General features: G+C 37.7%; 2 protein-coding genes across 7 annotated transcripts in view; both read right to left on the bottom strand.

Moving 5' to 3' along the window:
• The window catches only part of SENP7 (SUMO specific peptidase 7), a 167,988-nt gene that overhangs the window by 112,993 nt on the left and 28,996 nt on the right, over positions 1-25,999 (bottom strand). For all 6 annotated transcript variants that reach the window (XM_033211426.1, XM_033211428.1, XM_033211429.1 and 3 more), the window contains one exon: positions 7,231-7,328. In XM_033211426.1, the coding sequence (XP_033067317.1) occupies positions 7,231-7,328 (98 nt within the window). The remainder of the gene's footprint in view (positions 1-7,230; positions 7,329-25,999) is intronic.
• Positions 5,299-7,207, bottom strand: LOC117083591 (transcription factor BTF3-like). The gene has a single exon (XM_033211433.1). The coding sequence runs from the start codon at positions 6,002-6,004 to the stop codon at positions 5,519-5,521; it is 486 nt and encodes a 161-aa protein (XP_033067324.1). The 5' UTR covers positions 6,005-7,207; the 3' UTR covers positions 5,299-5,518.

The following is a 25,999-nucleotide window of genomic DNA, read 5'->3' as shown; positions in this document are numbered from 1 at the left end:
TAAACTTCCTTTCTTTATAAATTATGCACTCTCAGGTAGTTCTTTATAGCAATGTAAGAATGGACTAACACACTCTCTTTGAACACTAAACAGATCATCTAGACAGAAAATCAACAAAGAAACATCAGGTTTAATCTGCACTATAGATCTAATAGACCCAACAGACATTTACAAAACATCTCATCCAAGAGCTGCAGAATACACATTTTTCCACCAGTGCAAGAAACATTCTCCAGGGCAGATCATATGAGAGGACACAAAACGAATCTCAATAACTTTTTAAAAACTGAAATCATATAAAGTATCTCCTCAGACCACATTGGAATAAAACTAGAAATCAAGTAACAAGTGGGACGCTGGAAACTGTACAAACCCCTGGAAATTATACAACATGCTCCACAGCCATTAGGTCTGTTTTACTTCCTGAAACAAATGAAAACAGAAACACAACATACCAAATCTATGGACAAGCAAAAGCAGTGTTGAGAGAGAAATGCATACCAATAAATGCTTATGTCAAAAAGTAGAAAGATTTCAAATAAAAAGTGGTTACAATGAACCTCAATGGACTAGAAAAGCAAGAACGAACATAACAAGAATTAGTAGGAGGAAAGAAATCGTAAAGATCAGAGTAGAACTAAACAAAATGAAGACTTAAAAAAAGATCAAACATAAAGTTGGCATTTTGAAAAAATAAAACTGATACACCACGAGCTAGACCAACCAAGAAAAAAAGAAAGACCCCAACAAGATTGAAAACAAAAAGTGAGACATAAAAATTGATACCACAGAAATACAAAGGATCATTAGACACTACTATTAATATGAACAACTATATGCTTAAAAATTGGAAATCCAAGAGGAAATGAATGAAAAGACCAATTCCAGGCCCAATGGTTCATCCCTGTAATACTATACTCTGGGAAACCAAGGAAGGAGGATTGCTTGAGACCAGGTGTTCAAGACCAACCTGGGCAACACAATGAGACCCCATCTCTACAAATTCAAAACATTGGCCAAGCGTAGTGGCATGCACCAGTAGTCCCAGAGACTTGGAGGCTGAGGAATGAGGATCACTTAAGCCAAGAATGTCAAGACCACAATGAGTTATGATCATGCCAATGCACCCAACCCCGGGCAACAGAACAAGATCCTGTCTCAAAAACATAAATAAATACAAATCTAAAAATAGAAAACAATTCCATTCATAATAGCTTCAGAAATAAGAAAGTATTTAGGAATAAATTTAACAAAAAAAAGGCAAAGACACACTGAAAACTACAAAACACTATTGAAAAAAATTATAAAGGACATAAATGGAAAGACATACCATGTTTATTAATCTGAAGACAATACTGTTAAAATGGCAATATTCCCCAATTTAGTCTACAGATTCAATATAATCTCTGTCAAAATCCTTGCTGGTTTTTGGTTTAAAATGATAAGCTGATTCTAAAATTCAACTGAAAATGCAAGAAACCCAGAACAGCTCCAAAAAATATTGAAAAAAAATAAAGTTGTAAGATCCACACTTCCCAATTTCAAAACTTACTACAAAGCTGCAATAGCACATGGCAGTACCAGCATACAGACAGACATATGGAACAATGGAAGAGAACTGAGAATCCAGAAATAAACGCTAACATTGACTACCAACTGACACTTCACAAAGATTCCAAGACAATTCAATGCAAAATAATGAAGAGACACCATTGTCTTTTCAACAAATGGTGCTGGGACAAGTGAATATCCAAAGGCAAAAATATTAATTAGGGTGCCTATTTCATTCCATACCTAAAAATTAACTTAAAATGGATCAAAGACCTAAATCTAAGAGCTAAAACTGTAAAACTCTTAGAAGAAAACACAGGAGTAAAGGATTACAACCTTGGATTAGGCAATGGTTTCTTAGATATGACACCAAAAGCACAGAGACAAAAGAAAAATAGATAAATGGGAGGGACTTCATCAAAACTTAAAATCTTTTATGTTTCAAAGGACACCATCAAGAAAGTGAGAAACTTGCCAAAAGTATCAGATAAAATATATGAAAATCATATACCTGATAAGGGACTTGTACACAGAAAATATTTTTTAACTCTTACAACAAAAAGATAATCCAATTTAAAATGGGCAAAGGATCTGAGTAGACAATTCTCAAAAAGACATACAAATGACCAATTAGCACATGAAAGGACAATCGACATCATTTAGTTATTAGGAAATGGCAATCAAAAACCACAATGAGGTACCACTTCACACTCACTAGGATGAAAGATGGAAGGAAACAAAAGAAAAGAAAAGAAAAAAGAAAGAGGAAAGAAGGATGGAAGAAGATAAGTGCTGGTGAGGATATAGAAAAACATGAATCCCTCATACATTGTGGTGGGAATGCAAAATTATACAGTCATTTTGAAAAAAGTTCAGCGGTTGCTCAAAAAGTTAGATATTAATGCATGACACAGCAATTCTAATCCTAGTTATCTGTTTAAGATAAGTGAAAACATGTATGTCTTAGGACGGGCACAGTGGCTCATGCCTATAATCCCAGCACTCTGGGAGGCCAAGGTGGGCAGATCACTTGAGCTCAAGAGTTCAAGACCAGCCTGGGCAACATAGCAAAACTTCATCTCTACAAAAAATAGAATTAGCCAAGCATGATGGTGCATGCCTGTAGTCCCAACAACTTGATGGGCTGAAGCAGGAGGATCGCTTGAGCCTGGGAGGTCGAGGCTGCAGTGAGCTGTTTTCCACCACTGCACCACTGGGCAAAGTGTTTTCTACCACTGTACCACTGGGAAACAAAGTGAGACTCCATCTCAAGAGAAAAAAAAGAAAAAGAAAAAAGAAAACATGCGTCTACACAAACACCTGCAAACACTTGTATAGGAACGTTTATGACAACATTACTCATAATAGCTAAGAAGTGGAAACAACATAAAAATCCAACTGGTGAATAAACACAATGTGGTATAAAAAGAAATGAAATACTGATATATGCTACAATATTAACAAACCTCAAAAATATTATGCTAGGTGAAAGCCAGATGAAAAAGAACAAACATATTGTATGATTCTGTCTATATGAAATGTCCAAAAAATCAAATCTTTTAAGGTTAGTGGTTGCTTACAGTTGTAGGTGAGAATGGAAAATGGTTGCAAAAGAGCAGTTTCTTTTGGAGCATTATGGGATGTTCTAAAACCATCACTAGACTGTAGTGATGGCTCACAATTCTGTAAATATACTAAAAATTATTTAATTATTGAATTAAAATAGGTGAATTTTATGATATGTAAATTATATCACAATAAAACTTAATTTTTAAAAAAGCACGAAGAAGTATTACAATCTTTAAAGTAAGATCAAACACAGGAGATAGAGTCAGTAGTTACAAAGTAATACAAACATATGGAAACATTTTCCCCCTCTCCAGGTGTATTTTTGTTGCTTTGACTTCCCTTGGCACAGCAGCAATTTATAAAATGTTTCAGATAGCCTAGAATAATTCAATGTTATTAAAACAAAAATTTAAGTCTGTTAATACTGGACTAGGTTTCCTAGAGATGCATTAATAACATTCCTCTCCATTATAGTAAGAAGGCCTAAATTTCCTCAACTATGAGATAAGGCCAATGCTACTTACATCTCACAGACTTATAAAAATTAAATAAGACACTTCAGGCTTAGTCTAATGCCTAACATATAATAAGTACTCAGTAGATATTAGCTGCCATAATTATAAGAGAGGGTTTTCAGTTCCAATCTGATATTGCTCGTGTACTCTTATGACTGATACGCCAAACAATTAGTGGAGTAGGAAGAACAGCACAATTTGATTTAAAAAAAATTACACTACAAGAGAACTAAATCTGTAGGTACAAATTCTGTAAGCTCATTGATAGTGAAAATGAGATCAAGAGAGGAAAAAAGAATCCCATTAAAACAGAAAAACCAAACTGTTTCTCTTCTAAAAATAATCTGCCCAAGAGAATTTTACAAAATCCTTGTGCTGTGAAGCAAATACATCATAATTTCCCATTCCTGTTGTTTTGAACAAAGTCACTTCCTAACTCTGCCTACTAACTTAACTGTCATAACCCAGTTTCATCTAAACAACTCATCATGTTCCATCCCACCTTAGTTTCCAGATACTCTAGATATCCTAACCATCCCATTTTACCTACCTTTTAGAAGCAGAACATTCAGAAAAAGGTTAAGAATCAAAAGCTCCAGAACTTTCAGTAGAGGAAAAACTAAAGTATAGACAAGATGCCCCCTCCTAGCTTAAGACAACTAGGATTTGGAAATGACTCAGGTCCTTTCTACCACACATCAGACATACATTTTTAAGTCCTACTTTTTAATATTCATATACATCCCCCAGAAATATTTTATGAACACTTTAACATTGTGAATTTGAACTAATTATGTATTAATATAATTAGTTATATATATAAAAGACATATATATGTGTCTTCAGTATAAAATTTTGAAATAATACAAAGCCCTCTAGATTTTAAAAATTTGTCAAAAATCACATTCTATTATTCAAAAATTGGCTGAGTAAACTATAAAACTAATTAATTACACTAATGCCTGTTGGCTACATCACTTTTATCAGTTTAAAAAATGTATCATTTTCCTTTGTCAGGATCATGTCAACCACACTGTTCTTTTTATTTATTAAAAAGATGGTGATTTGGTTCATTATTGTATTTTTAATTCAATTTCTACTGCTACTGAATTTTAAAACCTTTTTATCCTCTAACAATATCATTAAGTGTACATTAAATAGATGTTATAATGTTAATGCTGTGACCATGCCTGAAAATCACTAACTCTGAAACAGAAGTCAGATGTCATAAATCCTATAAGGAAGGCTAAACAATTATCTTTTTATGCTAGGCTGACAATTTAGCAGAAAATACACTGAAAAAAATATTAGTGATAATGCCAGAAAACTAAAAGGCAAAATTAAAGCAATATGTTACAAAGTTATTGATTGATATCCCAAAGAACCTGTGCCCACCAATTTACAAGCTTTCTTATGGAAAAGCGAGATTTAAATAATATAAGTATTTTTTAATTTTTACTTTTATTAGTTTTTTGTAGAGATGGTGTTTCGCCATGGTGCCCAAGCTGTACTTGAACTCCTGCACTCAAGTGATCCACCTGCCTCGGTCTCCCAAAGTGCTGGGACTACAGGTGTGAGCCACCGTGCCCGGCCTGAATGATATAAGTTTTTTGTTTTTTTGTTTTTTACTAGGCAAAGAACCTTATTAACCTTTGTTTCAAAGTTTATTCCCAGGCTTCTTCGGCTTAATTAGCTGCAAAGAATGAATTGTGTATAAGCAAAAACTGAAAAGAGCTGCAGTGTCCAAGGGGCTTGGGCTTAAAAATATTAGAGATCTAGATTTTATCATATCCATAAACAAAAATTTCTTTAAAAGCAGTCATAATATAAAATAGCAGCTCCCAGTAACTTCTTCAAGTTTTATCTTCAGAAGTTGATTCAATTCAGTTTGCCTCATTCTTGGAAGCCTCATCAAAATTCTCCACAAGATGAGGAACTTCATCATCATTATCCTCTCCAGTAGCAAGTGGTACTTTTCTATCCACAGACTGTTTGGGCAGAGCTTCAGCCAGTCTCCTTAAACTAGTCAGACTGTCTGCACCAAGCTGGTTTAAGATGCTGTGTAGCATTTCTGTCAGCTGCTTTGTCTCAGCATGGCCTGTAATGGTGAAAGTGTTTGCTGCCAGAGATGCCTGAACTTTAGGGTTGCTAAAGTGGATCACCATTCCTTGGTTTGTAAACATATTCACCTCTTCAATACCAGAGATACTGTTTACCCCTAACTTCTTTAAGGACAACTCAAGTTTTTTATCATCTGCTGTGGCTGTTCCATGAACCACCTTCTTTCTACAAATTGTTCCTTTCCCACCAATGTGCACTTGTGCCTGCAGTTTGGCAAGTTTTTCCTGATTCATGATTGTTTCTTTCATCCTGTCAGAGCAGGTAAGGGGACATGCAGGGAACTAGGGTTGGTGCTCACAGGGTCTCAGGTGGGCCAGCTGAGATTAGGCACACACATGCAGGGATGCAAGACGGCAGCTAAAGGGGAATTATATATGTTTTGAAGCATGCAAAGTCTTCAGGATATGTCTCCCATAAGATAAAACAACTTTGTATGCGCAAACCTTTCAGAAAATGTGGCTTGGTTTTTATTAATTAAAAATTATCATTCCTGTATTACTTCTAGCATTCCATCTCTCAAACCAAGTATAATTTTTTTATGTAAATCTTTTTGGGAAACTAAGTCTGAAAACTGAGTGTGTGCTTGTTCTAAGGATGAAAGCATCATCATTGCATCAACAGACCTGCCTTATTCACCTTGACAAGTTATCCATGGTACGGTATGTCAAGAGGCTCATAAACTGCTATGGAGTCATCAATATATGTTTATATTTCCTACACACAATTTACTTGAAAAGGGAGAATTACACTAAGTAGTTTATAGAAGTACTTTGACATAAATTCAAGGACCCCACTGAGTCTTCTAAATTTGTGTGACTTTCCAATAATCATAATTTGCTATTCTCATTTTTTCATTCACTACGTTGAAAAGAAAATTCAATACTCTTTTTAAAATAACAACTTTCTAATCATTGATTTATGTCCAATTCTGAAATACTCTAAATTATTTCCATAACAACTGTAATTTGAATCCTCCAGATATTTAATTCCCCTATGCAAATAACTTGTTAGCACTGTGACTATAGGACAATAGTTGCTAAACAGAGCATTTTTGGCTGGCCCAAGTACAGAGGTATTTACAACCAGTTGATTACAAGTTGCAGATGTCTTTGTTTCTGCTCCATTCCCACTGCTTCATTTGACTAGCCTTTAAAAAATAAAAAAGAAGAAACCAAGCACCCTTTCTCACTGCTGGTCGCAAATAATGACTCAATCATCATTATCAGTCTATGTATAACTCTTGCATTATCAGCAAAAGCTTATCAAGATGTTCCAAATGCACAAAAACAAGGGAGTTAAGATACTAACAATCGCAGAAAGCTAAGAGACTGAAAGAATCTTAGAGGCTACTGAATTAAAACCTTCTATTTTAAACATTGTGGTCATAATTGAGATACAACAAGCTAAAATAAATCATTTATGGCCACACTTTATAGGATAAGCCCATACTATGTCACACACACACACGTCTTACCTTTCTGGTGAAGACTTGGAAGCAACAGGACACCCTCGGATATGTTTTTTATTTTTATGGTCTAGAGAGATGACTTTATTCTTTAGGCTTCTTTCCCACTAGGAAAAAAAATGAAATTTTAATAATAAACATACCAATATGACAAGAGACATTTAAAATGTTCTTTTTTATTTGGAAATTTGTTATAAACAATCAAATACATAGTAGTTCACAGAGAAAAATAATATCTATCGAATATCTGGCTCTTTTGCTAATGTAGAAATATAAGTCCACCAAAAAATACTAGGAAGACATTTTAAAATACCAAGGTAACTTTAATCAAAAAATCAATACTTTGAGATTCCAAAGCTTAAATAGCTATTAAAATCTGGAATGTATTTAAAGGAAGTAATAAAAATTATTACATAGAAGGTTAATGGACGGGCGTGGTGGCTCACGCCTATAATCCCAGCAATTTGGGAGGCCAAGGTGGGTGGATCACCTGAGGTCGGGAGTTCAAGACCAGCCTGACCAACATGGAGAAACCCCGTCTCTACTAAAAATACAAAAATTAGCCAGGCATAGTGGTGCATGCCTGTAATCCCAGCTACTCGAGAGGCTGAGGCAGGAGAATCGCTTGAACCCGGGAGGCGGAGGTTGCGGTGAGCTGAGATCGCACCATTGCACTCTAGCCTGGGCAAGAAGAGCGAAACTCTGTCTCAAAAAAAAAAATAATAATAATAAGGTTAAATAGGGCCTATGATTCTAAAGTAACTGCATTTATAACAATTGAAAGATATTAAAGTTAGTTACCTATGAACTGCCACGTGGAAAATTTTAGGAAAGAGTTAAATAAATAAATAAATAAACCCAAATAAATGAAAAAGACATCCCCTAATCGAGGACTGAAAGACTTTATTAACTATATCAACTATTTTGGTTAGCAGTTGGGCATTACTCCCCAAAGTGACCTCCAGATTCCATTCACTCCCTACCAAAATTCCAACAGCCTGTTTTGCAGAAATGGACGAACTGATCTGACGATTAATTGCGAGAGGCTCAGAAGAACCAAAATAATCTTGAAGAAGAAGAACAAAATTAGAGGACTCACATTTCAGTTTCAAAATTTACTATGCAGTTATAGTAATCAAAACAATGTTGGCAAAGGGTAAACATACAGATTTATTGGACAGAATTGAAGGTCTAGAAATAAACCCATATAACTAGGACCAGCAATTGATTTTCAACAAGGATGCCAAAACCTTTCATGGGAGAAAAATAAACTTTCAACAAATAATTCTAGAACAACTAAACCGCCACATGCAAAAGTATGAACTTGGACTCTTACCTCACACCATACTCAAAAATAAATTCAAATGGAGAGAAGACCTAAATATTATACAAGAACTAAAATTATGAAGCTCTTAGAAAAAAACACAGCAGTACATTTTCATGACTTCTACTTGGCAATGATTTCACAGATATGACCAAAAAACCACAAGTGACAACAGAAAAATGATAAATTGGACATCAGCAAAATTTCAAACTTTTATTCATCAAAGAACACTACTGGAATAGTGAAAAGGCAACCAAACCACCAAATGGGAGGAAATACAGTATCCAGGCCAACCACAATGGCTCACACCTGTAATTCCAGCACTCTGGAAGGCCAAGGCAGGAAGATTGCTTGAGGCCAAGAGTTTCAGGCCAGCCTGGGCAACACAGCAAGACCCCATCTCTTAAAAGAAAAAAGGTATAGTGTTCAAAATTTTAAAAAAATAAAAATAAAAAAACTCTTACAATTCAGTAAGATAAAGACAAAAATATTTTAATGGGCAAAGAATGTGAATAGATATTTCTCCAAAAAAACTACACAAATGACAAAAAGCACATTAGAAGACACTCAATGTCATTAGTCATTAGGAAATGCAAATCCAAACCAAAGTGAAAGATTTCCACAATGGAAACCATAAAACATTGATGAAAGAAACTGGAGAATGCCAAAACAATAGAAAGATATTCCATGGTCATGGTTTGAATCAATATTGTTTATCTCCTTCGAGAACAAAAAAAGAAAAATGAAAAAAGAATCGATGTTGTTGAAATGTCATTGTTAAAATGTCCACACTAAATGAAGAAATTTTAGATTCACCAAAATCCCTAAAAAAAATATAAATAGCATTCTTCCCAGAAGAAGGAAAAATACCCATAAAGTTTATATCAAAACACACAAAAAAATGCAAGTCAAAACCACAATGATATATCATTTCGTACCCACTAGGATGAGGAATGAAGGAAGAGAGGAGAAGGAAAAGGAAGTAAAAGAGCAAGAAAGAGAGAAAAAAAAATAAGTGTTGGTGAGTATATAAAGAACCTGGAACCTTCATACATTGCTAGTGGGAATGTAAATGGTACAGCTACTGTAAGAAAAAAAAAAAAAAGTATTGCAGTTCCTCAATAACTTAAACATAAAATTACCACATGACACAGAAATTCCCATCCTAAGTATAAAACAAAAGAATGGAAAACAGGTTTTTGAACAGATACTTGTCTGTTCATGGAAGCATTATTCAACAATAGCAAAAAAGGTGGAAACAATACAAACAGATGAACAGATAAACAAATGTGATATAGCCATACAATGGAATATTATTAGACCATAAAAAGAACTAAAGTACTACCACATACTATGACATGGATGAACTTTGAAAGCATTTGTGCTAAGTGAAAGAAGCCATAGACACAAAAGATCATATACTGAGTGATTCTGTTTTTGTGAAATATCTAGAACAGGAAAATCCAGGCAACAGAAAACAAAGTAGTAATTTCCAGGGGCTGGGAAGCTGGGGGAATAAAGAGATAAAATAAGAAGTGAATGCTTAATGGTTAAAGAATTTCCATTTGGGGTGATGAAAAAGTTCTGAAACTAGACAGAGAAAGTGGTTGCACAACACTGTGAGTGAACTAAATGCCACTAAATTGAATGCAATTAATAGTTAATATGGTAAATTTTGTTACGTGTGTTTTGTCACAACAGTAACAAAAAAGCGAAATGAAAGGAAAGGGAGGGGAGGGGAGGGGAGGAGGGGAGGGGAGGGGAAGGGAGGGGAGGGGAAGGAGGGGAGGGGAGGGAAGGGAAGGAAGGGAAGGGAAGGGAAGGGAAGGGGATGGGGAAGGGAAGGGAAGGGGATGGGGAAGGGAAGGGAAGGGAAGGGGATGGGGAAGGGAAGGGAAGTGAAGGGAAGGGGATGGGGAAGGGAAGGGAAGGGAAGGGGATGGGGAAGGGAAGGGAAGGGAAAGAAAGGAAAGGAAAGGACTAAGAATAAAGAGACTGGGTGCAGTGGCTCACATCTGTAATCCCAGCACTTTGGGAGGCCAAGGTGGATGGATCGCTAGAGGCCAGGAGTTCGAGACCAGCCTGGGCAACACAATGAAACCCCACCTCTACTAAAAATACAAAAATTTGCTCAGCATGGTGGTGCAGACCTGTAGTCCCAGCTACTAGGGAGACTGAGGCACGAGAATCGCTGGAACCCAGGAGGCAGAGATTGCAGTGAGCCAAGATCATGCCACTGCACTTCAGTCTGGGCAAAAGAGTGAGACTCTGTCTAAAAAAAGGAAGAAACTACTAAGAATAAAGGAAAAAATTGATAAAATAGATTCATCAAAATCAAATATTTCTGCTCATCAACAGACATACAATTAAGAAATAAAACAGCTACAGATTGAAAGTATTTGCAATACACATCCTGACAACCGACTCATATCCTTATTATATAAAAAATTCCTACACATCAATAACAAAGACTAAAAACTCAGATTGAGCCAGGTACAGTGGCTTATGCCTGTAATCCCAACACTTTGGGAGACTGAGGCAGGAAGATCACTTGAGGTCAGAAGTTTGAGACCAGTCTGATAAATATAGTGAGACCCTGTCTCTATAAAAAAGGCGGTAGCACGTGTCTGTAGTCCCAGCTACTCAGGAGGCTGAGGCAGGAGAATCACTTGAGCCTAAGATTTTGAGGCTGCAGTGAGCTTTAATCGTACCACTGCACGCAGGCCTAGGTGACACAGGAAAACCCTGTATCATAAATAAATAAAGATACACAATAAAAACTCAGATTTAAAAAATGAGCAAGAATTCTACTTGAAATATAATGGAATAAGAATAATCTTCTCTGCTTCTCCCACTGAGTGCAACTAAGAATTCTAGACAGACTTCATGGCAAAGCTATCTTAGGACCCTGAAGAGTATACGCTAAGAATGATATTGGTGAACTCAAAGTAATACCAAACCTGCAATCTAACCAAGACGCAGAGACTTACAACTTAATATTCAAAATGCCCAGGATATAATCCAAAAACTGCTTGGCATATAAAGAACCTAGGAAATTCAACAACTCACAAAAGATGAGAATCAAGAGCAGCCAAGTAGAAGAAGACAGAGATGTTGAAATTATCAGAAAAAAAAAAAAACTTCATTTTATTTATTTATTTACTTATTTATTCATTCATTTATTTATTTATTTGAGATAGAGTTTTACTCTTGTTGCCCAGCCTGGAGTGCAGTGGCATGATCTCAGCTCACTGCAACCTCCGCCTCCCAGGTTCAAGCAATTCTTCTGCCTCAGCCTCCCAAGTAGTTGGGATTACAGGCACCAACTACCATGCCTGGCTAATTTTTTGTATTTTTAGTAGAGACAGTCTCACCATCTTGGCCAGGCTGGTCTCCAACTCATGACCTCAGGTGATCCGGCCACCTCAGCCTCCAAAAGTGCTGGAATTACAGGTGGGAGCCACCACACACAGCCAGAAAAAAAAAAAGCTTTAAAGTGGCTATTATACTGTTCTCTGCAAGGATGAACTCTCTTCAAAGAAGTAAAAAGACAGAAAATCTCAACAGAGAAACAAAAGTAAAAAAGAAACAAATGGCACTTGGAGAACTACAAAGTAACATGACCAAATTTTAAAAAGCACTGAACGGCCTAAAGCAGTAGTCCCCAACCCCAGGTCATGGACCGGTATTGGTCCATGGCCTGTTAGGAACCAGGCCGCACAGCAGGAGGTGAGTGGCAAGTGTGCAAGTGAAATTTCATCTGTATTTACAGCCGCTCCCCATCACTCACATTACCACCTGAGCTCCACCACCTGTCAGGTCAGTGGCAGCATTAGATTCTCAAAGCACAAACCCTATTGTGAACTGTGCATATGAGTGATACTGGTTGCATGCTCCTTATGAGAATCTAATGAGTGATGATCTGTTACTGTCTCCCATCACCTCCAGATGGGATCATCTAGTTGCAGGAAATCATGTTCAGGTCTCCCATTGATTCTACATTATGGTAAGTTGTATACTTATTTAATTATGTATTACAATGTATTAGTAACAGAAATAAAGTGCACAATAAATGTAATGTGCTTGAATCATTCCAAAACCATCCCACCTGCCTGACTACGTGGGTCCATAGAAAAATTGTCTTCCATGAAACCTGATGCCAAAAAGGTTGGGGACCACTGGCCTAAAGAGAAGAAAGGATACTAAAAAGGGGTCAGTGGATCTGGAAATAGACCAATAGAAATTATTCAATCTGAAGAACAGAAAGGAAACAGATGCTTATGTAAATTTAATGTTATGCTTTTTTAAAAAAAGAATGAAAATACATTGTAACAAAAAATTTAAAGTGGCCCACCCACCACCACTGGCACCCCCATGTGTCATCCAGAGAAACAAAAATCTATCCACACTCCTCAATGTCACCAATGCATATCATCAGGGTTCCTAGGGAACAATCTACCCACCTACTGCTACCAAGACCCACACACACCATTGGGGGTGGGAGGGCATGAAGAGAGATCCACTCTGCCCACCATCAGCACCTGTACACATCATCCTCCAGAGGCCTAGGGATCAATCCACTCCCCAACTGGCTCAGATACATGCCTTCCAAAAACCTGAGGACAAGCCAACCCCACCTATAGCTGCCACTGCCATTGCCTACACAAATCATCTAGAGGTCTGGGGACTGGCTCAAAGCACCCAGCCACACTGGCACCCACACACACCACTCAGGCAACTAATGACAAGTCCACCCAGCCCACTGTCATTATTTCTGGTGCTTAAGGAGCACCCCACCTGGAGTCCCCACGCTCAGCAAAGCCTCACCATGGCTGCCATTAACAAAAGCAGTCTGCGTCACTTAGGAACTCCGACACTGCTGACAAGAGTTACAATCCAAAAAATCATAAAAGATTACAAGACTGTGTCTATGTAAAATCAGAGAAACTCCTTCACAGAACCAGCACTATAAATATATCTACAGGAAAAAGTTTTTCCTACCAATGTTAATGAATAAATTGGAAGATAACAATTTATCTTCAATTATCAACAATTTATCAACAATTTGGTGGCGGGTGCCTGTAATCCCAGCTACTAGGAAGGCTGCAGCAGGAGATTGCCTGAACCCAGAAGACGGAGATTGCAGTAAGCCGAGATTACACCACTGCACTCCAGCCTGGGCAACACAGCAAGACTCTGTCTCAAAAAAAAATTAACTCAAACCGGATCACAAACCTGAATGTAAAATACAAAACCATAAAACTCCTAGAAGATAACATAGGAGAAAATCTAGATGACTTTGAGTTTATCAATGACTTTTTAAAAATGACACCAAAGCCACAATCCATGAAAGAATGAATTGATAAGCTGGGCTTCATTAAAATTAAAAATTTCTGCTCTGGAAAAACAATGTCAAGAGAATGAGAAGGCAAGCCAAAGACTGTGAGAAAACATTTGAAAATGACATATCTGGTATAGGGCTGTTATCTAAATATACAAAGAACTCTTACAACTCAACAGTAAGAAAATGAACAGCTTGAAATCATCATGGTGGACAGGAGGCAGGACCAGACTGCAGCTACAGGCAGAGCAGCTTTCAGAAGCTCTCATGGTGGATTTTAGCCCCAGATTGACAGCAACAACAAACGAGCAATCCCGAGAGGGCCCACAGATCCTCTAAAGGAAGTAGACTGCTCCTGCAGGACCCAGGAGACACTCCAAATACTGTTGGGTGCCCCAACTGCGGAAGTGGGAAAGGGAGACCTTCCTCTCCTGAACACGTGCCCCCACTGGAGAAGCTGAAGGTCTGTCTGCGGGAGAAGTTTCTGACCTAACCTGTAGCTGAGCCAATTTAGAGACCCAGGTGAAATACAGGGGTAGAAGAAGCAGCAGGAAGGCCCTGAGAGCTCGCTGCGTCCCCTAGCAGGCCATTCCTGCCTGGCACCACAGGAATCCATTGCGTCGGTGACCAGAGGAGCAGAGGCATAACTCCACAGGGAGAAGAAATCGCTAGCTGAACTTTCTAACAATTTGAATGAGGGGAGAAGCCCGTTCACACCCTCAGACTGGAAACAGACTCGGGGCTGTTGAGGGGGGCACGGTGGGAGAGAGACCGGCCCTTCATTTTACCTGGTAGCTGGGTGAGGTCTGTGACTGTCAGCTTTCCTCCACTGCCCTGACAACCTGCATGACTCAGCAAAGGCAGCCATAATCCTCCGAGGTACCCAACTCCAGTGACCTGGGAATCTCACCCCCATCCCCCACAACAGCCAAAACAAGACCTGCCCAAGTAGAGTATGAGCTCAGGCATGCCTAGCTCCACCCCCACCTGATGGTCCTTCCCTATCCATCTTCGTAGCATAAGACAAGGGACATATAATCTTGGGAGTTCCAGAGCCCCACCCACCACCAGTACCTCTCTATACTACTATAGCTGATGCTTTCTGGAAAGCGCCACCTCCTGGCAGGAGGTCAACCAGCACAAAAATAGAACATTAAAACACCAAAGCTAAGAACCCTCACAGAGTCCATTGCACCCCCCCACTACCTCCACTGGAAAAGGCATTGGTATCCATGGCTGAGAGATCCATAGATGACTCACATCACAGGACTCTGTCCAAACAACCCCCAGTACCAGACCAGAGCTGGGAAGACTCGCTGGGTGGCTAGACCCAGAAGAGAGACAACTATCACTGCAGTTCAACTCACAGGAAGCCACGTCCATAGGAAAAGGGGGAGAGCACTACATCAAGGGAACACCCCAAGGAACAAAAGCATCTGAACAACAGCCTTCAGCCCTAGACCTTCCCTCTGACACAGCCTACCCAAATGAGAAGGAACAAGAAACAACTCTGATAATATGATAAAACAAGGCTCTTAAACACCTCCCAAAAATCACACTAGTTCACCAGCAATGGATCCAAACCCAGAAGAAATCCCTGATTTACCTGAAAAATAATTCAGGAGGATAATTATAAAGCTAATCAGGGAGGGACCAGAAAAAGGTGAAGCCCAATGCAAGGAAATCCAAAAAATGATACAAGAAGTAAAGGGAGAAATATTCAAGGAAATAGATAGCTTAAAGAAAATACAATAAAAAATTATGGAAACTTTGGACACACTTTTAGAAATGTGAAATGCTCTGGAAAGTCTCAGCAATAGAATTAAACAAGTAGAAGAAAGAAATTCAGAACTTGAAGACAAGGTCTTCGAATTAACCCAATCCAACAAAGACAAAGACAAAAGAATAAGAAAATATGAACAAAGTCTCCAAGAAGTCTGAGATTATGTTAAACGACCAAACATAAGAACAATCAGTGTTGCTGAGGAAGAAGAGAATTCTAAATGCTTGGAAAACATATTCTGGAATAATCAAGGAAAACTTCCCTGGCCTTGCTAGAGACCTAGACATCCAAATACAAGAGGCACAAAGAACACTTGGAAATTTTATCACAAAAAGATCTTCACCTAGGCACATGGCAATCAGGTTATTGAAAGTTAAGACGAAGAAAACAATCTTAAGAGCTGTGAGACAGAAGCACCAGGTAACCCATAAGGAAAACCTATCAGATTAACAGTGGATTTATCAGTAGGAACCCTAGAAGCTAGAAGGGAATTGGGGCTATCTTCAGCCTCCTCAAACAAACAATTATCAGCCAAGAATTTTGTATCCAATGAAAGTATCATTTATGAAGGAAAGATACAGGTTTTCAGACAAACGAATGCTGCAAGAATTTGCCATTACCAAGCCACCACTACAAGAACTGAGAAAAGGGGCTCTAAATCTTGAAACAAATCCTGGAAACACATCAAAACAGAACCTCTTCAAGGCATAAATCACATAGGACCTATAAAACAAAAATACAAGTTAAAAAGCAAAAACAAAAAACCAAAGCACACAGGCAACAAAAAGCACAATACAATGGTACCTCACATTTCAATACTAACATTGAATGTAAATGGCCTAAATGCTCCATTTAAAAGATACAGAACTGCAGAATGGATAAGAACTCACCAACCAACTATCTGCTGCCTTCAGAAAACTCATCGAACACATAAGGAATCACATAAACTTAAGGTAAAGGGTTGGAAAATGGCATTTCATGCAAACGGACACCAAAAGCGAGCTATTCTTACATCAGACAAAACAAATTTTAAAGCAGTAGCAGTTAAAAGAGACAAAGAGGGGCATTACATAATGGTAAAAGGCTTTGTCCAACAGGAAAATATCACAACCCTAAACATGTACACACCTAACACTGGAGCTCCCAAATTTATAAAACAATTACTAATAGATCTAAGAAATGAGATAGGCAGCAACATAGTAACAGCGGGGACTTTAATACTCCACTGACAGCACTATACAGGTCATGAAGACAGAAAGTGAAAAAAGAAACAATGGATTTAAAACATACCTTAAAACAAATGGACTTACCATTTACACATATATATGTTATATATATGTGTTATATATGTGTGTGTTATATATGTTATATATGTGTGTTATATATGTTATATATGTGTTATATATGTGTGTTATATATATATATAAAACATTTCATCCAATAACGGCAGAATATACATTCTATTCAACAGTGCATGGAACTTTCTCCAAGACAATATGATAGGCCATAAAACAAGCCTCAATAAATTTAAGAAAACTGAAATTATATCAACACTCTCTCAGACCACAGTGCAATAAACCTGGAAATCAACTACACAAGGAAACTTCAGAACCATGCAAATATGTGGAAATTAAATAACCTGCTCCTGAATAAGGAATGGGTTAAAAATGAAATCAAGACAGAAATTTAAAAATTCTTTGAACTGAATGACAATGACACAACCTATCAAAACCTATGGGATACAGCAAAGGCAGTGTTAAGAGGCAAGTTCATAGCCCTAAGTGCCTACATGAAAAAGACTGAAAGTGCACAAACTGACATTCTAAGATTACACCTCAAGGAATCAGAGAAACAAGAACAAACCAACCCAAACCCAACAGAAGAAAGGAAATTACCAAGATCAGAGCACAACTAAAGAAATAGAAACAAACAAAAAAACACAAAAGATAAATGAAACAAAAAGCTGATTCTTTGAAAAGACAAATAAAATTGATAGATCATAAGCAAGATTAACCAAGAAAAGAAGAGAGAAAATCCAAATAACCTAAGAAACAAAACAGGAGATATTACAATTGACAACACTGAAATACAAAAGATCACTCACGGCTACTATGAACACCTTTATGCACGTTAATTAAAAAACCTAGAAGAGATGGATAAACTCCTGGAAAAAATACAACCTTCCCAGCTTAAATCAGGAAGAATTAGATACCCTGAACAGACCAATAATGAGCAGCGAGACTGAAATGGTAATTTAAAAATTACCAACAAAAAAATGTCCAGGACCAGATGGAGTCACAGCAGAATTCTACTAGACATTCAAAGAAGAATTGGTACCAATCCTATTGACACTATTCCACAAGACAGAGAAAGAGGGAACCCTCCCTAAATCATTCCATAAAGACACTATCATCCTAATACCAAAACCAGGAAAAGATAAAACAAAAAAAGAAAACTACAGACCAATATCCCTAGTGAACATAGATACAAAAATCCTTAACAAAATACTAGCTAATTGAATCCAACAACATATCAAAAAGATAATTCGCCACGATCAAGTGGGTTTCATATGAGGGATGCAGGGATGGTTTAACAAATACAAGTCAGGCCGGGCGCGGTGGCTCAAGCCTGTAATCCCAGCACTTTGGGAGGCTGAGACGGGCAGATCATGAGGTCAGGAGATCGAGACCATCCTGGCTAACACGGTGAAACCCCGTCTCTAAAAATACAAAAAAACTAGCCGGGCGAGGTGGCGGGCGCCTGTAGTCCCAGCTACTCGGGAGGCTGAAGCAGGAGAATGGCGTAAACCCGGGAGGCAGAGCTTGCAGTAAGCTGAGATCCGGCCATTGCACTCCAGCCCAGGCGACAGAGCGAGACTCCGTCTCAAAAAAAAAAAAAAAAAAAAAAAAAAAAAAAAAAAAAAATACAAGTCAATAAATGTGATACACCACATAAACAGAATTAAAAACAAAAATCCTGAGATCACCTCAATAGATGCAGAAAAAGCACTTGACAAAATCCAGCATCTCTTTAAGATTAAAACTCTGAGCAAAATCAGCATACAAGGGACATATCTCAATATAATAAAAGCCATCTATGACAAACCCACAGCCAACACAATACTGAATGGGGAAAAGTTGAAAGCATTCCCTCTGAGAACTGGAACAAGACAAGGATGCCCACTCTGACCACTCTTCTTCAACATAGTACTGGATAGCCAAAGCAATCACACAAGACAAAGAAATAAAGGGCATTCAAATCAGTAGAGAGGAAGTCAAACTGTCACTTTTTGCTGACGCTATGATCATTTACCTTGAGGGAACCCTAAGGACTCCTCCAGGAAGCTCCTAGAACTGATAAAAGAATTCAGCAAAGTTTCTGCATACAAAATTAATGTACACAAATCAGCAGTTCTTCTATACAGCAACAGCGACCAAGCAAAGAATCAAATCAATAACTCAACCCTTTTTACAATAGCTGCAAAAAAAACACAAAATACTTTGGAATAAACTTAAACGAGGACTCAAAAGACCTCTACAAGAAAAACTAAAAAACACTGATGAAAGAAATCATAGATGACACAAACAAATGGAAACACATCCCATGCTCTCAGACGGGTACAATCAATATTGTGAAAATGACCATTCTGCCAAAAGCAATCTACATATCAATGCAATCCCTATCAAAATACCACCATCATTCTTCACAGAAATGAGAAAAAACAATTCTAAAATTTATATGGAACCAAAAAAGAGCCTGCATAGCCAAAGTAGGACTAAGCAAAAAGAACAAATCTGTAGGCATCATACTACCTGATTTCAAACTATACTATAAGGCCATAGTCACCAAAACAGCATGGTACTGGTACAAAAAAAGGCACATAGACCAATGGAACAGAATAGAGAACCCAGAAATAAACGCAAATACTTACAGCCAACTGATCTTCAACAAAGCAAACAAAAATATAAAATGTGGAAAGGATACCCTTTTCAACAAATGTTGCTGGGATAATTGGCTAGCCACATGTAGGAAAATGAAACTCGATTCTTATACAAAAATCAACTCAAGAGGATTAAAGACTTAAACCTAAGACCTGAAGCTATAAAAATTCTAGAAGACAACATTGGAAAACCCCTTCTAGACATTGGCTTAGGCAGTGATTTCATGAACCAAGAACCCAAAAGCAAATGCAATAAAAACAAAGATAAATATCTGAGACCTAACTAAACTAAAGAGCTTTTGCATGCCAAAAGGAACAGTCAGCAGAGTAAACAGACAACCCACAGAGTGGGAGAAAATCTTCACAATCTATACATCTGACAAAGGACTAACATCCAGAATCTACAATGAACTCAAATCAGTAAGAAAAAAACAATCCCATCAAAAAGTGGGCTAAGGACATGAATCAACAATTCTCAAAAGAAGACATACAAATGGCCAATAAACATATGAAAAATGCTCAACATCACTAACAATCAGGGAAATGCAAACCAAAACCACAATGTGATACCAACTTACTCCTGCAAGAATGGACATAATCAAAAAATCAAAAAACAGGAGATGTTGGCATGGATGCAGTCAACAGGGAACACTTCTGCACTGCTGGTGGGAATGTAAACTAGTACAGCCACTATGGAAACAGTGTGGAGACTGCTTAAAGAACTAAAAGTAGAACTACCATTTGATCCAGCAATCCCACTACTGGGCATCTACCCAGAGGAAGAGAAGTCATTATTTGAAAAAGATACTTGCACATGCATGTTTATAGCAGCACAATTCACAACTGCAAAATTGTGGAACTAACCCAAATGCCCATCAACAAGTAGATAAAGAAACTGTGGTGTGTGTGTGTGAGTATGTGTGTGTGTGTGTGTGTCTGTGTGTGTGTGTGTGTGTGTGTGATGGACTACTACTCAGCCATAAAAAAGAATGAATTCATAGCATTTGCAATTACCTGCATGAGATTGGGGACTATTATTCTAAGCGAAGTAACTCAGGAATGGAAAACCAAACATCATTGTCTTCTCACTGATATGTGGGAGCTAAGCTATGAGGATGCAAAGACATAAGAATGATACAATGAACTTTGGGGACTTGGGGGAAAGAGTGGGAGGGGGGCGAGGGACAAAAGACTACAAATATGGCGTAGTGTACACTGCTCAGGTGATGGGTGCACCAAAATCTCACAAATCACCACTAAAGAACTTATTTGTGGAATCAAATACCACCTGTACCCCAATAACTTATGGAAAATAAATAATTAATTTTAAAAAAAGGCCGGGCGCAGTGGCTCAAGCCTGTAATCCCAGCACTTTGGGAGGCTGAGACGGGCGGATCACGAAGTCAGGAGATCGAGACCATCCTGACTAACACGGTGAAACCCCGTCTGTACTAAAAAATACAAAAAACTAGCCGGGCGAGGTGGCGGGCGCCTGTAGTCCCAGCTACTTGGGAGGCTGAGGCAGGAGAATGGCGTAAACCCGGGAGGCGGAGCTTGCAGTGAGCTGAGATCCGGCCACTGCACTCCAGCCTGGGCGACAGAGCGAGACTCCATCTCAAAAAAAAAAAAAAAAAAAAAAGAAGAAAATGAAAAGCTTGATTAAAGAATGGACCAAGTATCTTAACAGACATAACACCAAAGATACACAGATGGCAAATAAGCATATGAAAAGATGCTCCACATCACATGCAATCAGAAAAATGAAAATAAAACCATTAGATACTACTACATGCCTATTAAAATGGCCAAAATCCAGAATATTAACACCACCAAATGCTAGCAAAGATGAGAAGCAACAGGAACTCTCATTCATTGCTGTAGGGAATGCACAATGGTACAGCCACTTTGGAAGGTAGTTTTGTAGTTTCCTCACAAAACTAAACACATTACAATCTTGCTCCTTATTATTTATTACCCAAAGAACCTGAAAAAAATGTCCACACAAAACCCTGTACACAGATGTTAACAGTAGCTTTATTCATAGTTGCCAAAACTTGGAAGTGACCAAAATGTCCTAGGCATACGAATGCAGAAATAAACTGTAAGACATCCAGGCAATGGAATTCTGCACTAAAAAGAAATGAGCTATGAAGCCATGAAAAGACATGGAGAAAACTTAAATGCATATTACTAAGTGAAAGAAAGTCAATATGAAAAGGCTGTATACTGTATGATTTCAACTATATGACATTCTGGAAAAGGCAAAACTATGGAGAAAGTAAAAAGGTTGGTAGTTGCCAGGGGTTCGTGGGGAGGGAGGGATGACTGGAGCACAGAAGATTTGGGGGACAGTGAAAATACTGTATATAATACTATAATGATGGATATTTGTCATTAGACATTTGTCCAAACTCATAGAATGCACATCACCAAGAGTAAACCCTAATGTAAACTATGGACTTTGGGTGATGGTGTCAATGTAGGTTAATTAATTATAACAAATGTATCACTCTGGTGGGGAATATTGATAATGTGAGAGGCTATGCATGTATGGAGGAAAGGGGCATATCAAAAATCTCTGTACTTTCCTCTCAATTCTGCTGTGAACCTAAAACTGCTCTGAAAAAATCCTTAAAAATAAAATGTAAAATTTTAAGTTTAAAAAATAAAATAAAAATACCACTACACATCAGTTAGAATAGCTAAAATCCAGAACATTGACAAACCAAATTCTGGCAAGAATTTGGAGCAACAGGAAGTCTCATTAGTTGCTGCTGGGAATACAAAATGATACAACCACTTTGGAAGAAACTTTGGCAATTTCTGACAACACTAAACATATTCTTACAACACAATTCAGCAATTGTCCTCCTTGGTATTTACTCAAATAAGGTGAAAACTTAGGTCTACCCAAAAGCCTGCACCCAAACATTTATAGCAGCTTTACTCATAACTGCTAAAAACTTGGAAGCAACAAGTTGTTTTTTCAGTAGGTGAATGGGCAAACTGTTATACATATACACAATCGAATATAATTCACCAATAAAAAGAAATAATAAGTGTTACAACTCTTTTAGAATGTGTCTAGCAATTGAAAAAAGGATATCAGGGAGACTCTCAAGGGAGGACAGATGGTATGTGTGAACTGTGTACTTTCTGCTCAATTTTGCTGTGAACCAGTAACTGCTATAAAAAAACAAAGTGTATATAGATATATACTTGGGGGGGGTGTTGTTTTTTCTGTTTTTGTTTTTGTTTTGCTGGACACAGTGGCTCACGCTTATAATCCCAGCACTTTGGGAGGCTGAAGTGAGCAGATTGCTAAAGCCCAGGAATTTGTTTGAGACCAGCCTGGACAACATAGGGAGACTCCATCTACACAAAAAAAATTAAAAATTAGCCAGGTGTGGTGGCACACACCAGATGTCCCAGCTATTCAGGAGGCTGAGGTGGGAGGATGGCTTGAGCCCAGGATGTCGAGGCTGCAGTGAGCTGTGATTGCACCACTGCACTCCAGCCTGGGCAACAAAGCAAGACCCTGTCTCAAAAAAAAATGCAAGTTTTTTTTTTTAATTTTGAGGTAAAATGAACTATAAGCTACTAGAAAACAAGGAATGATCTCAACAGTATATTGTTAAGTGAAAGAAGCCAACCTGGAAAGGCTATATGATTCCAAGTATTATATGAATTCTGAAAAAGCAAACATGATGGAGATTTTTTAAATCAGTAGGATATAGGGGATTTTTAGAGCTATCACATTTTTCTGTACTACACTGTAATGATGGATACATGTCACTGCATATTTGTCAAAACCTACAGAATATACAATGCAAGGAGTGAACCCTGATGTAAAACTGTACACTTTAGTTAAATAATAATATATTCATATCAGCTCATCAACTATAACAAATGTACCACACTAATATAACGTGTACCTATATAACAGAGAAGCTCGCTAAAAGAAGATATTTACTGGGGAGTCGAGCATTACAATGGGAATATACGTGTCATAGTAAACTAGGTGTTTTCAGGGAGGAAAGAAAGACAAAGGTTCTTAAGGTAAAAAATGAAGAGGATTACACAACTGTTTCAAAATAAGTAACCCTGGCTAAAAAAATCATTAACAAGGGTGACACCAACACAAGACTAGACAGGCAGTTGTGCAGATGTCCTTGCAGAGATTTTTTTGTGCAAGGCTGTAATGGTCTTTGTGGCAAGGTTGTGGTTTTCACAGTCTTTTGTGACAGTTTTTGTTAACAGGCATACAAGTGTGAAAGCCTTCCCCATCTCTACTTTTAAGGGCTTTTTTAACATTATTGACTCCATGTGGATTCTGACAACTTTCACAGTAAAATAGTAATAGAAAAAACTAGGGTAAAGGAGTGACAGGGTATAAAAGAATATATAGGAATCCTCTGTACTTTCCCCTCAATTTTTCTGTAAACCTAAAACTCCTCCAAAAAAGTAAAGCCTATTATTTTAAGAAATATAAGACTAGTGCTAATGTAATTGCAGTTTTTGCTTTTAATGGCAAAACTGTTGTTACTTTGGCACCAACCCAGTAAATATACCATGACAGTACCAAGTACTACCAAAGACTGACAGCATCCAGAAACCTCATTCATTACTGGTGGGAATGTAAAATGTTAGAACCACTCTAGAAAAGTTTGACAGTTAAATATACATTTACCACATAACCTAGAAATTTCACTCCTATTTACCCCAGAGAAATTAAAATTTACATTCACATAAAAACCTATGAGTATTTATGGCAGCTTTATTCATAATCAAAAATTGGAAACAACCCAAATATCCTTCAAGGGTTAACAGAGATCAATCTCAATGGCATTATACTGAGTGAATAAAGCCACTCTCAAAACATTATATACTGTATGATCGCATTTATGTGGCATTCTGGAAAACAGAGAATTATAGGCACAAAAAACAACAGTGTCACCTAAGGTTAGGGGGAGGGGGAGGAATTACTACAAAGTGGACAGCACAAGTATATTTTTTGGAGTCATGGACATAATATTTTAATTGTGATAACTATATGCATCTATGCAAGTTTTATAATTCATATTACTGTAAACACATCAAAAAAACTATAAGTAAATATAGGCATACCTTGTTTTATCATGCTTTGCTTTATTTGTTGTGCTTATCAGATATTATATTTTTAACAAATTGAAGGATTGTGGCAATCCTGCACCGGACAAGTCTATCAACATTTCTCCAACACATGCACACTTCATGTCTCTCTGACACATTTTTCTAATTCTCACAATATTTCAGATTTTTTCATTATTATTGCATCTGTTATGGCAATCTCTGATCATCTGATGTTATTACTGTAACTGTTTTGAGGCACAACCAACTGTACCCATGTAAGATGGCAAACTGAATAAATGTTGTGGGTGTTCTGCTGCTCCAACAACTGGCCATTTTTCAGTTTCTCTCCTCCTGGGGCCTACCTATTATCTGAGACACAAGGATATTGAAATTAGGCCAATGAATAACCCTACAGTAGCCTCTAAGTATTCAAAGTGAAAGGAAGAGTCTTAAGTGTCTCACTCTAAATCAAAAACTAAAAATGATTAAGTTTAGTGAGGAAGGCATGATGAAAGTTGAGACAGGCCAAGAGCTATGCCTTTTGCACCAGTTAGCAAAGTTCTGAATGCAAAGGAGCAATTCTTGAAGGAAACTAAAAGTGCTACTCCAGTGAACACACTAGTGATAAGAAAGCAAAACAGTCTTACTGCTGATAGGGAAAGTTTTAGTGGTCTGGATAGAATACCAAACCAGCCACAATGTTCTCTTAAGCCAAAACCTAATTCAAAGTAAGATCCTAACTCTCTTCAATTCTATGAAGGCTAAGAGAGGTAAGGAAGTTGCAAAACAAAAGTCTGAAGCTAGCAAAGGTTGGTTCATGATGTTGAAGGAAAGAAGCCATCTTCATAACATAAAATTGCAAGATGAAGCAGGAAGTGCTGATGCAGAAGTCACAGCAAGTTATCTAGAAGATCTAGTTAAGATAATTGCTGAAGGTCGCTACGCTAAACAATACATTTTCAAAGTAGATGAAACAGCCTTCTATTGAAAGAAGACACCATCTAGGACTTCCACAGCCAAAGATAGCCAAGGAGGAGAAGTCAATGCCTGGCTTCAAAGCTTCAAACAACAGGATGACTCTCTTGTTAGGGGCTAATGCAGCTGATAACTTAAAGTTGAAGCCAGTGCTCATTTACCATATGAAAAATTCTAGGCCCCTTAAGAATTATGCCAGATTTACTCTGTTTGTGCTCTAGAAATGGAAAAACAAAGCCTGGATGACAGAACATCTGTTACAGCATGACTTCCTGAATCTTTTAAGCTTTGAGAACTCCTACT

The sequence above is a fragment of the Trachypithecus francoisi genome, unplaced genomic scaffold (assembly GCF_009764315.1).
Source record: "Trachypithecus francoisi isolate TF-2019V2 unplaced genomic scaffold, Tfra_2.0 Lachesis_group0, whole genome shotgun sequence".
NCBI lineage: Eukaryota > Metazoa > Chordata > Mammalia > Primates > Cercopithecidae > Trachypithecus > Trachypithecus francoisi.
This window is presented reverse-complemented; position numbering and strand designations above follow the sequence as displayed.